Raw genomic sequence first — 15,952 nt, 5'->3', positions numbered from 1 at the left:
CGCAAACATTGAAATTGGCCCGGTCCTCTAAGGGTTAAGAAACTTTGTAATTGGATTTATTAGGCAAATATGCCATTATCTGCATTCAAAAAGACTTTCCCCAGTCCCCCCCCCCTCTCTCTCATTCACTGCTTATCATCAGTAAATCTCCACTATTTTACATCAGTCAGTTCTGTGTAACCTATGGAGAGGGGAGAGGAGGGAGATTAGTTGCCAGCAGAGAGCAGAGAATAAAGGATTACACAGTGGGAGCTGTGTGAAAGCCGTATTCAGAGGTCAGAGAGGTCAGTGCTGACTTCAGAGGCGATAGCCCAGTGATGTAGCTGTGAATTAACTCGTTGTTTTCCTGTTTTGGTGCCTTATCTCCCTCCACCCCTTCCCTCTCCATAGAGAACCATGAAGACAGGGGGGAGAGCTTCAAACTGCTTTTTCATGATAAAAATGCATTTTTCTGCTAATAAACACAATTACAAAGTTTATTAAAATCGCCTGTACTATTGATTTCTGCAAAAAAAAATTTAAACGACAGTGACACTTTAAAGTTTTTTGGGATTTCAAATTTACAGCCATTTTCTAGCAGATTTACCAGCAAATTTCATTCCAGCTGTTAACGAAGGAAATTCGATATATCCGTTGATCTTTTATTTTATACATCACATGTTTTAGTTTGTTGTGCTACAGCAAATATACACTATGTTGACAAGCAAAGATTTTAGAGCTTTTAACCCACAATTAACATTACATCCTACCTTGTTTTCAAACTGTACATTGTCGCCATCGTTCAGCACCGCCGTGTGGTGAGCGTCAACTTTTTGTTGGGCATCAGATGGACCTGAAAAGAGAAAAGATTAAGAGTAACAACAAAATAAATAGAAACATTATTAAAAAGTTATTTGAAACAGTCACTGGATGAGGGAGCTACATCTTGTACATCTAGTAGACGTCTACAGCAGAGAGGAAGGAGTAATGACAGACCATCCATTAAGAAGGAATCATATTAATCTCTGCAAGGCCAGAGTATTATTTCTGTACGTTGTCAGCCTTTGTATTGGATTGATTCAAGTTTAAACTAAAATAAATAGTAAAAGTTTGTTGAAAAGAAAAGGATACAACAGTCTATGGAAACAAAAATGATCAATCGAGTTCTGGATTCCAAATCACAAGCTAATCCAATCTGTGTTAATTTTATTACGGCAGATGGTGCCCGGGGGGTCTCCTCCCAAACCTGGGTCAGGGCATCAGTGAGCTCCCGGACAGTCTGCGGGGCTAATTGAGAAACAGATTGCTGAACTCAGGGAGACCAGCCAAACGAAAAACACTGCCGGCTGCTAGTGAAAGTGCTCAAAGCAGTGAAGTCCTAGCTGCATTGCCCCCTGGGAAACATGAATATGAAAAAGAAGAGCCTGTGGAGCCTTATCAAATAGTCTCGAAACACAGGACTAGCTAGATATTCCTCCGGGAAGGACCCAGCCAAGGGGTGGCTCCTGTAAGGAAACCACAAAAACCACCATATTAAGTGGCCCTATAAGTCAATGTGATGACAAGGGAAACACCAAGGCCAGGTATCCATCCAGATACAGCTGTTTCGGGGTGTTGCCCCTCATCAGTGTGGAGCAGGATTCTGGCTAGGTGGGAGCAATGCCTAGTAGAGCCATAAGAGAAACACATCGCTGATCTCTCCTCTTTTGCACATTCATGTTTCCCAGGGGGCAATGCACCTAGGACTTCACTGCTTTGAGCGCTTTCGCTAGCAGCCGGCAGTGTTGTCATTTGGCTGGTCTCTCTGAGATCAGTGATCTGTTTTTCTTATGGCTCTACTAGGCATTGCTCCCACCTAGCCAGAATCCTGCTCCACACTGATGAGGGAAAACACCCCGAAACAGCTGTATGTGGATGGTTACCTGGCCTTGGTTTTTCCCTTGTCATTACATTGACTTCTAGGGCCACTTAATATGGTGGTTTCCTTACAGGAGCCACCCCTTCGCTGGGTCCTTCCCGGAGGGATATCTGGCTAGCCCTCTGTTTCGAGACTCTTTGATGAGGCTCCATAGGCTCTTCTTTTGCAGTGCTACTTGGCAGAGTTGGATGATCTGAAACATAATGTCCTAGGTTCCTAATGAAATTAAGGTGAGGGATAGTCAATGGCATCAATGTCTTCACCATCCAGGAATCAACTACGCATCCTGGCCACATGAGTATGGGCAATGTCCTGCACCAGGAGGAGCTCAGGACTCACGATACCAGATCTAACAGCAGTTAAGGTACCATAGGCTATTGTGTGAAGGTTTGTGTGACCCTACAAGACCAGACCATCAATGGCCCACTGGCAAACTGGTCATGCTGGATAATGTTGCAGGCAGCATAACATTCACCACAACAACTCAACACTCTTTGCTCATTGGGTTCCTAGTCTCATCTGTAAAGAGAATGGGGTGCCATTCATGGACCTGACTATTCTGGTCTTCTCTATCAGTTAAGCTGCATGGTGCTTGGCTATGAGCACAGGTCTCACCAGAGGAGTCCAACATTGAGTCTTTTCCTGACAGACCACTAGCCTGCTGAAGGTAACGCTATAGCAGTGCTCCTCCTGTTCCTCTTGACACATTAGTGCAGGGGTCCTCAACTGGCGGACCGCGGAGGCCAGCTGTCCGGACTACTGGTCAGACCTCCTAACCGCCCCGGATCCGGTCCGTATCGGGGGTGGTTAGGAGGTCCCGCTCCCGCACTGCCTCCCGCCCCATAGGCGTACTGTCCTTAGATGTCAGTACGCCTGTGGGGCTGGGGGCAGTGTCGGTCCGGCCCCCGGCTGATACGCGCTCTCTGGGGACGTCCCGGGGATTCCCCAGCAGAGCGCGCACCACAGACCTCAGTGTACGCCGCCGGCCTGAACTTCCCGGAAGTACAGGCCGGCGGCGTACACTGAGGTCACTGATGCGCGCTCTGCTAGGGAATCCCCGGGACATCCCCAGAGAGCGCGTATCAGCCAGGGGCAGACCGACAGGAGAAGACGACAGCCGCAGCGGGGAACGAGGTGCTAGGTGAGTTGTTTTTTGTTGTTTTTTTTTGTCTGGGGGCCATCTGTAAGGGGAGAGCGCACAGGTGGGCTATATACTACAGGGGGGACCTTACAGGGGGCTATATACTACAGGGGAGACCTCACAGGGGGCTATATACTACTGAGGGGGCTATATACTACTGGGGGAGCGCACAGGGGGCTATATACTACTGGGGGAGCGCACAGGGGGCTATATACTACAGGGGGGACCTCACAGGGGGCTATATACTACAGGGGAGACCTCACAGGGGGCTATATACTACTGAGGGGGCTATATACTACTGGGGGAGCGCACAGGGGGCTATATACTACAGGGGGGACCTCACAGGGGGCTATATACTACAGGGGGAGAGCACAGGGGGGCTATATACTACTGGAGGGAGCTCACAGGGGGGCTATATACTACTGGGAGGAGCTCACAGGGGGGCCTATATACTACTGGGGGGAGCTCACAGGGGGCTATATACTACAGGGAGAGAGCACAGGGGGGCTATATACTACTGGGGGAGCTCACAGGGAGCTATATACTACTGGGGGGAGCTCACAGGGGCTATATACTACAGGGGGAGAGCACAGGGGGGTTATTTACTACAGGGGAAGAGCGCACGGGGGGGCTATATACTACTGGGGGGAGCACACAGGGGGGCTATATACTACTGGGGGAGAGTGCACAGGGGGCTATATACTACTGGGGGAGCAACAGGGGGGCTATATACACTACAGGGGGAGAGCACAGGGGGGCTATATACTACTGGGGGGAGCACACAGGGGGGCTATATACTACTGGGGGAGAGTGCACAGGGGGGCTATATACTACAGGGGGAGAGCACAGGGGGGGCTATATACTACAGGGGAAGAGCGCACGGGGGGGCTATATACTACTAGGGGAGAGCGCACAGGGGGGCTATATACTACTGGGGGAGCTCACAGGGGGCTATATGCTACTGGGGGACAGCGCACAGGGGGGGCTATATACTACTGGGAGACAGCGCACAGGGGGCTATATACTACAGGGGGAGAGCGCACAGGGGGGCTATATACTACTGGGGGAGCAACAGGGGGCTATATACTACTGGGGGAGAGCGCACAGGGGGGATATACAATACTGGGGGAGCAACAGGGGGGCTATATACTACCAGGGCAGTCACCCCCTTTGTACCTAATATCAAAGGCCTGGTGAGAGAGAAAAAATGCCAGTTTTCCCGCTAATAAGCAGCAATTCTGTATGTAAATAGTTGAACGTTTGTGACAAAGTAACAAAACACGTTTCGTACTGATGTTCAGCTCGGACCTTCACCTGACAATAGACCCCGGTAAGTGGCCCCTCACTAAAAGTTGTTGAGTACCCCTGCATTAGTGAATGGTCCTAATGGCTGTGCTGCTGAGTTTCCACCCCTCTATATCCAGTCTAGCTCTCTTTGTCCTGGTATCTCCTCCATGCTCTTGAGACTGTGCCAAAAGACACAGCAAACCTTCTTGTATGACATTGCATTGTTGTGCCACCCTGGAGGGATTAACCATCTCATACTACCAGGAATGACAAAGACACTAGCAAAACTAGAAAAGAACCTGTTGGAAAGGCTACGTTGAAGGCAATGGCGTGTGACTACCATGTGCAAAACCATTCCCTTTCTTGTGGTCGTCTGGCCGATGTGTTTTTCTCCTCTTATCCATAAAAAGTTCCCTGCTCTTTTACTTTAGTAGCTGTCTTGCGGGGTGATGTCAGTACTCTGTGTGCAAAGCTGTTCTTAAGTAATGTTAACATTCTTAGCAATTCCTTGGAGACTTACCAACATGTATCTTTCCCGTGAGCGTGTAGATGAAGGCAGTCCATCCTATAAATTAACGTGAAATAACATTAAGTACTGCTGTACATATACTGCTTATTTACTACATACTTCAAGTATTTCAGCTATGACATAAGGATTAGTCCGGGCCACATTGTCACCTTTTGTGGTGTCACTGATTGTCTTTAACTATTGAGTGACTGCTGCAGTCTACAAGATTATGTTCCATTCAGTTATAGCTTGCAGCGCTTTGTGTTAGGGCTTATTCTCACGCTCCGGTGATCAAGGAGGCTACGAAGTTGCGTGTCGGCATCGGGAACTCCCGGCATCATGTATCAATAAGACGCCGCAAGAGCTGAAAGATTTTAAGTCTTTGCAGGACTTTACTGATACAGCCGCACGCTTGAGTCAGTGAAGTCCCATGAAGATTTAAAAACTTTCAGCTCTCCTGGTATCAAATTAATACATGATGCCGGGAGTTCCTAATGATCTATGGAGCATGAGAATAAGCCCTTACGGCTTGAGGAAGTTTGTAATACTAGAGCCGGCTAACCAACTATCCAATCAACCAGCTCACTTGTGCATGATATGGCTAACTTAGGGTCCTATTACACAGAGCGATTTTTAACGACTAACGATAAATGATCGTAAAGCAGTTTTAATGGAGTGCTGTGTCCTGTAAGGCAGTTTAAAGCACTGCCCTGCCCAGAGCGCTAATCCAGCCTGCCCCCTGCCGGCCCGCTGCACTAATAATTATTAGAAAGGGCAGTTCTCCAAATGGCCTTATAGGACAGAGTGCTACATGGTAATGTATGGTAATGACGCAAAGGAAAAAGGTAAGAGACATAGCTTCCTCCTCTGCACCGTATGTGCAAAAGGGAGCTATCAGCAGGTTAGATTCTTCTCTTTAAGGAAATTTTCTGCAATGCTGACCAATTTACCCTGTTATCATTTAAACCTATGCTAAATCATCAAAGGATACCACTACATTTCTATATACAGAGAATGCTCAGAGATGCAGACATAGATAGATAGGCAGATTAAATGAATAATACCCATCTCTTAGCTTATGTCTGCGTGCAAAGATATAAAATCATGTTCTCCTTCTAAGCTTAAATGTCATAGAAACCGTGCTGAGCTGCAGCATGCACACCCTTTTCTTCCTTTTTCTAATATGTGGAATTAGAAGTCAAAAAATACTTTGGACCACAAGGTAAACTGGAAAACATGGAGAACATACAACCATATGGAGAACAGCAACCATATGGTCGAAGAATATTTTGGTGGTTAAGTTATTCTTTTAGCAATAGATATGTTATATGGATTTTATGACAAATTTTATGACAACATAAAATGAGATATGAGAATATTTTAGAGGAGAGCGTCTATACAAGTTGCACGGTTTTAGGAAACTGGACAAGGCACAACTGTAAAAGTAAAATATGGCTAAATTAATAGCGATATAAATGAAAAATTATGTTATTTAGTCATGGAAAATCGAGCTTGTCTGTAGATGAATGAGCTGTGTTCTCTACTGCCAGATATTGAGATAAAACCTACTCGAATGCCCTGTTAGTGCCGGAGCCATGAACCAATGCTGTGTAAACTGTAAGTGATGCCATAACGTTCCAGCATGGATGTTGTCTCCATTGGTTGTGCTGGTATTGTAGCTCAGCTTTATTGACGTACCTGGGGCTGAGCTGTAATAACACATACATCTAATGGACACTGCCCTTTAAAGGGGTTATCCAGTGCTACAAAAACAGGGCCACTTTCCTTCAGAGACATCCCCACTCTTGTCCCCAGCTTGGGCGGGTTTTCCTACTCCGTTTCATTGAAGTGAATGGAGCTTAATTGCAAACCACTCCTGAACTGGAGACAAGAGTCGTGTTGTCTTTGAAAGAAAGTGGCCATGTTTTTGTAGCACTGCATAACCCCTTTAAATGTCTAGGGGCCCTATTCCACCGGACGATTATCGTTCGCATAATCGTTAACGATAAACGATCCAAACGACCGCTATTACGAAAGACCTGAAATCGTTCGGCCATTTACTTCCTTTTTCTTCCCCCCAAAAAGTTATCTGTTCTGTTTCCCGTTTGTTTATAATGAACTTGTCCTTGTGTATTGTGCACAGAGACATATTTGGAGAGAAGCAGGAAAGTAAATTCCAGTGAAATACAAGGGAACTCTCGGCATGGTAACTTTTTTTTTTTCACATAGCCGTAGTTAAACTTTCTAAACTCCATTACAATCCTTATCTGTCTATATACTATACTATTTCCAAATGATCATCTTATTAATATTCCTTATATATAAAATATAATAATAATATTCACCTTAGTAATCCTGACTTGCTATGCCAGTGATTGGCTGCAGCAGCCATATATAGCCCTGAGCCAGGTAAGTACTGTGCCTTTTGTTATTTTATTTTATAGCATATACGGTCACAAAGGCAAACACAAAGAAGTGCGCCCTCTAACCTACGAATGTCTGATTTATGTAACCTTTTTTATATTTGGTATATTTGGGAATCTGTCAGCAATCGGACTGGATCAGAGTTGCTGACAGTGTTATATAGGTGACAGCCCCCTAGTGTACATAGTATCTCTGGTTTATGTAACAGAAACCAAGAAATCTAGAGTCAAAAAGGAGTTGTGTCTCTGCGGCTGTGCCACGGTCTGACACGCCTAATCCCTCGTTCTTCCTCCCTCTTCCATTTGAGTAATATTTTGCCTCGGCCTCCACTTCACACGCTGCTGATGTAAAGTGCTGCACGCTTCCTGCATCCTAAACCCATGCAGGCGCCATAGCCAGGAAGCAGCAGCTGAAGCTTATGTCGGTCAGTGCACGTGCACCACTCTTACTGACTACCGTACCTGCATGGACTGAGGATGCAGAAAGCGCATGAGCCTTTACATCAGCGACCTGCGAACTGGAGGCAGAGACGAAATTATTATTCAGATGCGAGAGGAAGAACCAGGGATTAGGTGTGTCAGACTCTTTTTGACTCTTGATTTCAGTAAAGGCCCTATTAGAATAAATTATTGCGCAAATTATCGTTCGCTCGAATATAAACGCTAATCGTTTTGTATAAATGCAGGCAATGATCAAGCTACCAATGAGAAATCATTCATCGTTCACTTGATGCAAACACCAAAATCTTTGTTAATCGTTTACTAATTGTTCAGTGTAATTCCACATTGTTCCTTCATTTGCTGGGATCAGTCGACGTAAACAATTGTTGTAACGATCATAGCTAACGACTATCACTCTGTGTAATATGGTAAACAATTTCAACTTAACGACAGTTTGCGATAGTTTATCGTTAAAAGAAGTGTGGATTGTGCGGTTTCTGTTACATGGACAGATAAACCAGAGGTATCATGTCCACTAGGGGGCAGTCACCTATATAACACCTATAGTCACCTCGTGCCGGGTCCGAGTGCTGAGAGATTCTCAGAAGTGGCCAATAATAGAAAAAATGACCAAGCTTGTACAATGAGGATCCTGTTGCGTATCTATAGTACAATATGAAATGCACTTCTACATGTTGTTACCCTAGATTTTTCCAGGGTTGTTCAGAGATTTATGTTTATTTTGAATTATTTTTGTATGCTTTGTGTTATGTCATAAGGACAAAGCATAGATTAATATAGGGATAAAAGGAGCAGCATGTTCAAATGAATAGCAAATGTTTTTTTTTTTCTATTACTTTTCAGCATAAGTAGTCATTGGTTTAGATAAAGAGCAGCACTATTTCTGGCCATTATATAACCTGTATGCTTTGTAAAAATTTTTACTAGACTTCTTCTCTGAAGGTTCCATTTGTAATTTTCAGTTGCTCTGAGCTAGAGAGTGGATTCTGTGAGGTCGTCTACATAGAATATCGGATCTTGCTTCTGTACATCTCTCAATATATATGTTGCAGTGAAATGATAGAATCAGGGATTTGATCAAATCCTGAAGAAATGACCGGACCATTCCATCATTTCCCCCTGCGACATAGAATTCGCCTCTCTGCTCCCCCCAGCCTGTTGGCTCTGCTCCCCGACCTCCTCTCTGCTCCCCGTTCCGCTCGTTTCCCTTGCTACATGCCTCCTGCTCCCCTGGCCTGTCCGCTCCGCTCTTTGTCCGCCCCCGCACGCTGTCTCCAGTCCGGTCTGCCCCACCCTCGATATGCCTCCTACCGGGAGGTGTGCCGCTCTGCTTCCCATCTGTCCGCCCCACCGCCACATGCCTGCCGGGGAGGCGTGCCTCTCTGCTCTCCCATCCGCCCCACCGCCATATGCCTGCAAGGCAGGTGTGCCGCTCTGCTCCCCATCCACCCCCGGTCCCGTCCGCCCCGCCGCCATATGCTTGCTGGGGAGGCGTGCCGCTCTGCTCCCCCGTCTGCCCCGCTGCAATATGCCTTCGGGGGAGGTGTGCCACTCTGCTCCTCCGTCCGCCTCTGCCGCCATATGCCTACTGGGAGTTCCTGTCTGCCCCCCGCCGTCATATGCCTGCCGGAGAGGTGTGCCACTCTGCTCCCCCATCCCCTGCCATGCCTGCCGGGAGTTCTCGTCCACCCACGCCGCCATATGCCTGCTGGAAGGTGTGTCGCTCTGCTCCCTCCTTCCGTCTCGGCCACCATATGCCTGCCGGGGAGGTGTGCCGCTCTGCTCCCCTGTCCGCCTCCGCCGACAAACATAGAGCTGGGTGTTACGGCCGCGGGGGCGTCCCGCGTTCCGGGCCGCCGCCGCGACCGCTACCTGCCCTATGCAGCAGCCGGTGTCCATAGTCGGGGACCCGGCGCTGCTGTCACCTCGGCCCCGGGGGGCGCCTCACCTCTCCACGCTCCTGTCTCCCGCTGTGCCGGCCGGCGCGCGCGTCCCCCGCCTCCTAGGGCGCGCGCGCGCCGGCTGTCTCAGATTTAAAGGGGCAGTGCGCTCCTAATTGGTAGTTGCACCCAATCACTCCCCTATAAATCCCAGCATGCCCTGTCCTTAGGGTTGGAGCCTCTACATGCTTCCCATAGCGTTTGGCCCAGCTCCCTGTTGTTCCTGATACCTGTCCGCTACCTGGTCCCTAGTCCTTGTTCCTGATACCTGTCCGCTACCTGGTCCCTAGTCCTTGTTCCTGATTCCTGTCCGCTACCCGGTCCCTACTCCTAGTCCCTGGTTCCTGCTTCCCGTCTCTCTGCTGTTCCTGTGCTCAGCCTGTCACCTGCGGTACGCTTACACGCCACTGTCAGTACCTGCTCCTGTCACGCCTCGCCTGCCGTCACCAGCAACCAAGCCAGGGGTAGCGACCTGGGGGTCGCCTGCCGCAGCAAGTCCATCCCGCCTTGCGGCGGGCTCTGGTGAAAACCAGCGGCCCCTTAGACTCCGCTCCCTGGTGAGGTTTGTGCCATCGCTGGTGCCGGTCCAGTGGATCCACTACTCCGGGCGTTACAGTAGGCTCCAACCATGGATCCCCGGCGAGGTGCCTGATATCCGCGACGTCGCCAGAGTAGTCGCTCAACAGGCTCAACAGATCCAGCAGCAGTCGCAGCTAATCCAGCAATTGACTGCCGCCCTACAGCAGCATACTACAGGCCAGCACCCACCACCACCTGCAACCTCTTCGGGACTCCGATTGGCCCTCCCGAATAAATATGGAGGTGATCCCAAGTTGTGCAGGGGATTCCTGACTCAATGCACAATGCATATTGAACTGTTAAGTAGTCAGTTTCCTACCGAGCGCTCTAAAGTGGCCTTTATCATCAGCCTATTGGAGGGTAGAGCTCTGGCCTGGGCCACACCACTGTGGGACCGTGATGATCCTGTTGCTGCCAATCTCCGTACCTTCCTGGCCGAGTTCCGCTCTGTCTTTGAGGAACCTGCCCGTGCGTCTTCGGCTGAGACTGCTCTCCTCAACCTCTCTCAAGGCAGCTCCTCTGTCGGTGACTACGCCATCCAGTTCCGCACCCTGGCAGCTGAATTGGACTGGAACGAGGCCGCCCTGTTGGCCACCTTCAAGAAGGGCCTGTCTAGTCGAGTGAGAGACGTGCTCGCTGCCCGAGACCTGCCTACCTCCCTGAACGAACTCATTCTACTGGCCACCCGAGTTGATACTCGTTTTTCGGAGAGGGAGGAGGAGGTTCGGCATGAACATTTACTAACCCATTCCCGTCGCCACCCCCAGCTGGCGCCGGTTTTCCAGAATCCTGACCTTTCGATGTCCCAGCCCTCTCCTGAGATTCCTATGCAGGTGGAACGGGCTCACCTGACGCCTGATGAAAGAATCCGGCGCCTGGAGCAGAATCTCTGTCTCTATTGCGGTGGTTCCGATCACTTCCGGCTGGGATGTTCCCTACGTCCCCAAACATCCGGAGGACGCTCGCACCTAGGTCCGGTGGGACAGGTGTCCCTAGGTGCGAATGCCACCATTCCAAGTCTGTCTATGCCTGTTTCCATCCGGACTCCCTCAGGACAAAATCATCAGACTACTGCCTTCCTCGATTCTGGCTCAGCAGGCAGTTTTATTGCGGCAACATTGGTCCAAAAATGGCGGCTACCCGTGACCCGACTAGCCAGGCCCCTGACTATCTCCTCGGTCACGGGCGAAATTCTTACCGACCGTGTGTACTACCAGACCGCATCTTTAGTCCTCCAGGTGGGTCCTTCACATCAAGAAGAGATATCCTTCTACGTTCTGCCCCATTCTTCCCCCGCGGTCCTCCTGGGACTCCCGTGGCTACAAGAACATGCCCCTCAGCTGGACTGGAGAACCGGGGAGATTCTCAGTTGGGGTCAGGACTGTTCCCACCAGTGTCTCAAGTCATCTCAGACCAAGTGTATTTTGTCATTTCCTGTCCCGGCCAAGCCTCTATCCGGCCTACCGGCAGAAGACCAAGACTCGGCGGATGCCTTCTCTGCCGAGGTGTACCCTCTCCCCGTACCCAAGACTAAGGTCGTGTCCTCTCACCACCGGAAGAACTTACAGAAGGTCCCTTGCCACGTTATACCGCCTGATCGCCTAGTACCAGTCGTCACCTCCACTCTTCAGAGAGTACCCCCCGGAAAGACTCATGTTCACCCTGCGCTTCGAAGAGGTATTTTGAACTGGGGACATTCCTCGTTGGAGGCCGGGCACCCGGGAGTCCGTAAGACCGGCCAACGGATCTCTCGCCACTACTGGTGGCCCAGCCTATCCCAAGATGTCAAAGACTTTGTGGCTTCCTGTGCCATTTGCAGGCAAGAAAGAGGGGGAGGCCAAAGGGGGGGGGTACTGTTACGGCCGCGGCGGCGCCCCGCGTTCCGGGCCGCCGCCGCGACCGCTACCTGCCCTATGCAGCAGCCGGTGTCCATAGTCGGGGACCCGGCGCTGCTGTCACCTCGGCCCCGGGGGGCGCCTCACCTCTCCACGCTCCTGTCTCCCGCTGTGCCGGCCGGCGCGCGCGTCCCCGCCTCCTAGGGCGCGCGCGCGCCGGCTGTCTCAGATTTAAAGGGGCAGTGCGCTCCTAATTGGTAGTTGCACCCAATCACTCCCCTATAAATCCCAGCATGCCCTGTCCTTAGGGTTGGAGCCTCTACATGCTTCCCATAGCGTTTGGCCCAGCTCCCTGTTGTTCCTGATACCTGTCCGCTACCTGGTCCCTAGTCCTTGTTCCTGATACCTGTCCGCTACCTGGTCCCTAGTCCTTGTTCCTGATTCCTGTCCGCTACCCGGTCCCTACTCCTAGTCCCTGGTTCCTGCTTCCCGTCTCTCTGCTGTTCCTGTGCTCAGCCTGTCACCTGCGGTACGCTTACACGCCACTGTCAGTACCTGCTCCTGTCACGCCTCGCCTGCCGTCACCAGCAACCAAGCCAGGGGTAGCGACCTGGGGGTCGCCTGCCGCAGCAAGTCCATCCCGCCTTGCGGCGGGCTCTGGTGAAAACCAGCGGCCCCTTAGACTCCGCTCCCTGGTGAGGTTTGTGCCATCGCTGGTGCCGGTCCAGTGGATCCACTACTCCGGGCGTTACACTGGGCGACTCCTCGATCGTTCATTCCGTCATTTCCCTGAAAGGGGTCAGGCATTTCATCATTTCCCGGGATTTGATAAAATCCCTGAATTCCATCATTTCACAGCAACATATATAAATGACAAATCTCTGGCACCGATTAATTTGAAAGAAAAATGTTTTGTAAGAACAATCCCTTTAATTTTTCTTTTTTTTTTCTTTTTGGTTTTCAAAAAGTTTTATTGAGTTTTTTCCGCAAATATAGAAACAACACGAAATGTATAAAATTAGTCCATAATCGGCAATGTTTTTTTTCTTGGTTTTTTTTATTCTTTTTGTTTTAAGCCAAGACCACGTAGCTATATAGAATGTTCTGACTGTACATCAGACTATGACTCAAAGTACTTACCGGTCTCTGCAGATATAAGCAAAGCTGTGGTTTGTGGCTATGGTTTACTAGTAATAACTAGTTTAATGTGTTATGTTCTCACTTGTGACCTTCTTCGTACACACTGTACCACATTACAGATAACAAAACCAGATCTGTTTGGCCAGGAGGGGCGAGCAAAGATCAACTTCCCCTCTAAAGCCAGCAAGACAAATCCCTAGCCAAATAAACACATTCACGGGAGAATCAACAAGCTAATTTACTGTTCTGTGGATACAGTCTGTCATAGGACATTACCCAAGGCTCAGCTTAATAGGCGAGCATCTGTGTCAGACAGCAGGTGGAAGTGAAGCATAGTCTGTCCAGCTGTTTGGCATGTCAGCGTTTCCTATGCTGGCTGACGCGTATCCTCAGCACATGGAAAACAGTGGCCTAACATGCAGAATAATGTTGCTGGGGTGATGAAACTGGAGTAAACCATGAGAAATGCTCAAATGTTTTACAGGCACGGCTAAGAAGTCAGGCAGCAATATTACTTGGATATTGGTAATTTTGTCATTCAAAAAGTAGGAATTTAAAGAGACTCTGTCAGTAGGGTTATGGTGTCCTATCTCAGGGTAGCATAAACTAGTGACCAAGCAGCTGAACAGAATGATGTATCACTTACATTGTTCTGTGCAGCTGATCCAGAGATCTCCTCCTGAATAACATGGACAATAACGAGTCCTCTCCGTTATGTGCATGAGCTCAGTAGTCCTGGATATCCATGAGAAGCAGAAAACTCCTCCCACCAACTGCTGGTTGGCAGTTATCTATCCATGCTGTGTATAGGCAGTCACCTGTCAATCAGCAGCTGGAGGGCGGGAGGAGGGGTGTGGCAAGAATCCTATTCTCCTGCTTATTAGGAGAACGGTTGAACAAGTTGATGTAAGTAATACACTAATCTGTACAGCATTTCTATCACTAGTTTATGCTGCCCTCACTTAAGGCACCATAAACCTAGTGACAGATTCCCTTTAAGGAGAACCCTTCACATCTCCTGAAATTATAACACAGGAGAATTTTTATTTCTAATTCCGCACAATGCTAGAGACAGTCCGGATCTGTGGCACATGTGAATTACTAGATTATTGACCAGTAAATGTGGCCATTTTACTGGTAAAACCCCAGTAATTAGTGAGGTGCATGCAGTGGTTGGCTGTCTAGTAGCGCCCTCTACAGTACAATGTGATACTACACGTCCTATACTGCTCTTTACCTGTGCCAGGATGAGCTTCTCCTTTGGGCACCAGGGGAGGGCGGATTTATTTTATGTTTCTGGAACCCTGTGTGATCTATACATTTTGTGAACATAAACATTTAGCCAGTGAGTAATGCCCCTATTCCACGAGTCGTTTGGAGGAGCAAGCGAGCGCTATTAGCGCTCATTTGCTCCTCGTTCCCTGCTCGCTGCCGCCGCTATTCAACGCGGCGGCAGTGAGCGGGTGAGTGCGGGAGGGGGCGGCGGGGAGCTGCGGGGGGGCTGCTCGGAGGATCGCTGATCGTCCGGGCAGCCCATAGGATATAGCAGCATCTGCTGCCAATGCTCCTATTCAACGGAGCGACGGCAGCAGATCGCTGCTATATCAGTCGCTTGTTTTTCAACATGTTGAAAAACAAGCGACTGCAACGATCAGCCGACATGAACGATGTCGGCTGATCGTTGCACTCTATTCCACGGGACGAATATCGTTCGTAGCGGCCGATATCGGCCGAATACGAACGATATTGCTCCTTTAAACGACCCGTGGAATAGGGGCTTTAGTATAATCGTAACTGCCATATACATATGTTGCAATAGCAAGATGTACAGATGGTGCACGTAGAGACTGCTGTGAAAAACAGGACTCCCTGGCCCTGTGCACTTAGCAGATAGGCCTAGCTCTTTACTTTCTCAGATGACTTAAAATACCACTGAAAGTACATACATGAGCAGGGACACCTGTCAAAGACAGGCATCCCTGCTTCTGCACACTCACTCAGATGTAAAACATACATTGTATGCCTTGAAGGTGCATTCAGCATTGCTGCTTACAACTGTGGCCACACACATTGAACAATAAGGCATATAGTTTATGCCTTGTCAGTGTGTATAGGAGCAGGGACTTTAGACAAATCCAAATCTTTGTCAAACTAATTCGCTCATCTCTAGATGCAACTCTTCCAACCAGAAATCTTTTCTTGTGTAATGTTGTTGTGTCCACTTTTATATTATAGTGGTTTATACCAAACCTACTCACTGATCAAGATTCTCAAGCTGTTCCAGAAAGAAATATATTACATATTCCAGAAATCTTTCTTACCTTTGGGTACGGCCTGAGTAAACTTTGAACCTTTTTTTAGTTTGAAATCCAGGAACAGAGTAGGCGTCCTTGTATAGACTTTTGACTGCAATAAGCAAAAATATATTAGTCATTGTACAATTATATCTGGAATAGTAAAGCTGTTAGGGAAAAAGACAAGGGTCTCATATTTATGGCATTTTTGACCATTGTGACCATCCCTTCCTTGCATGTGGCCTTTACAAAGGAGCTATTATAAAGTATGGCTCGTCAGATCACAGGGACCTCTAGTAGGCCAAGGCTCTGAAACAATAATGGACGGAAAAAACTCTGTAGAAGACAGTAGCATTTGGAATGGACGTTGAGGACAATCCTTTGCCATTAGAGACTATTTCCCACAGGTTTATTCATAACAAATCCTATTAGACCTTGTTGATGAC

General features: G+C 48.8%; 1 protein-coding gene across 4 annotated transcripts in view; it reads right to left on the bottom strand.

The window, feature by feature from the left end:
* Positions 1-15,952, bottom strand: part of PIR (pirin) — a 51,223-nt gene that overhangs the window by 11,224 nt on the left and 24,047 nt on the right. For all 4 annotated transcript variants that reach the window (XM_069945464.1, XM_069945461.1, XM_069945462.1 and 1 more), the window contains 3 exons: positions 15,534-15,618; positions 4,846-4,890; positions 750-832 (listed from right to left, as the gene is read on the bottom strand). In XM_069945464.1, coding sequence (XP_069801565.1) covers positions 750-832; positions 4,846-4,890; positions 15,534-15,618 — 213 coding nt within the window. The remainder of the gene's footprint in view (positions 1-749; positions 833-4,845; positions 4,891-15,533; positions 15,619-15,952) is intronic.

Source organism: Dendropsophus ebraccatus, chromosome 11 (genome assembly GCF_027789765.1).
Source record: "Dendropsophus ebraccatus isolate aDenEbr1 chromosome 11, aDenEbr1.pat, whole genome shotgun sequence".
Lineage (NCBI taxonomy): Eukaryota > Metazoa > Chordata > Amphibia > Anura > Hylidae > Dendropsophus > Dendropsophus ebraccatus.
Note: the sequence above shows the minus strand (reverse complement) of the source record. Positions and strands in the feature narration are given on the sequence as shown.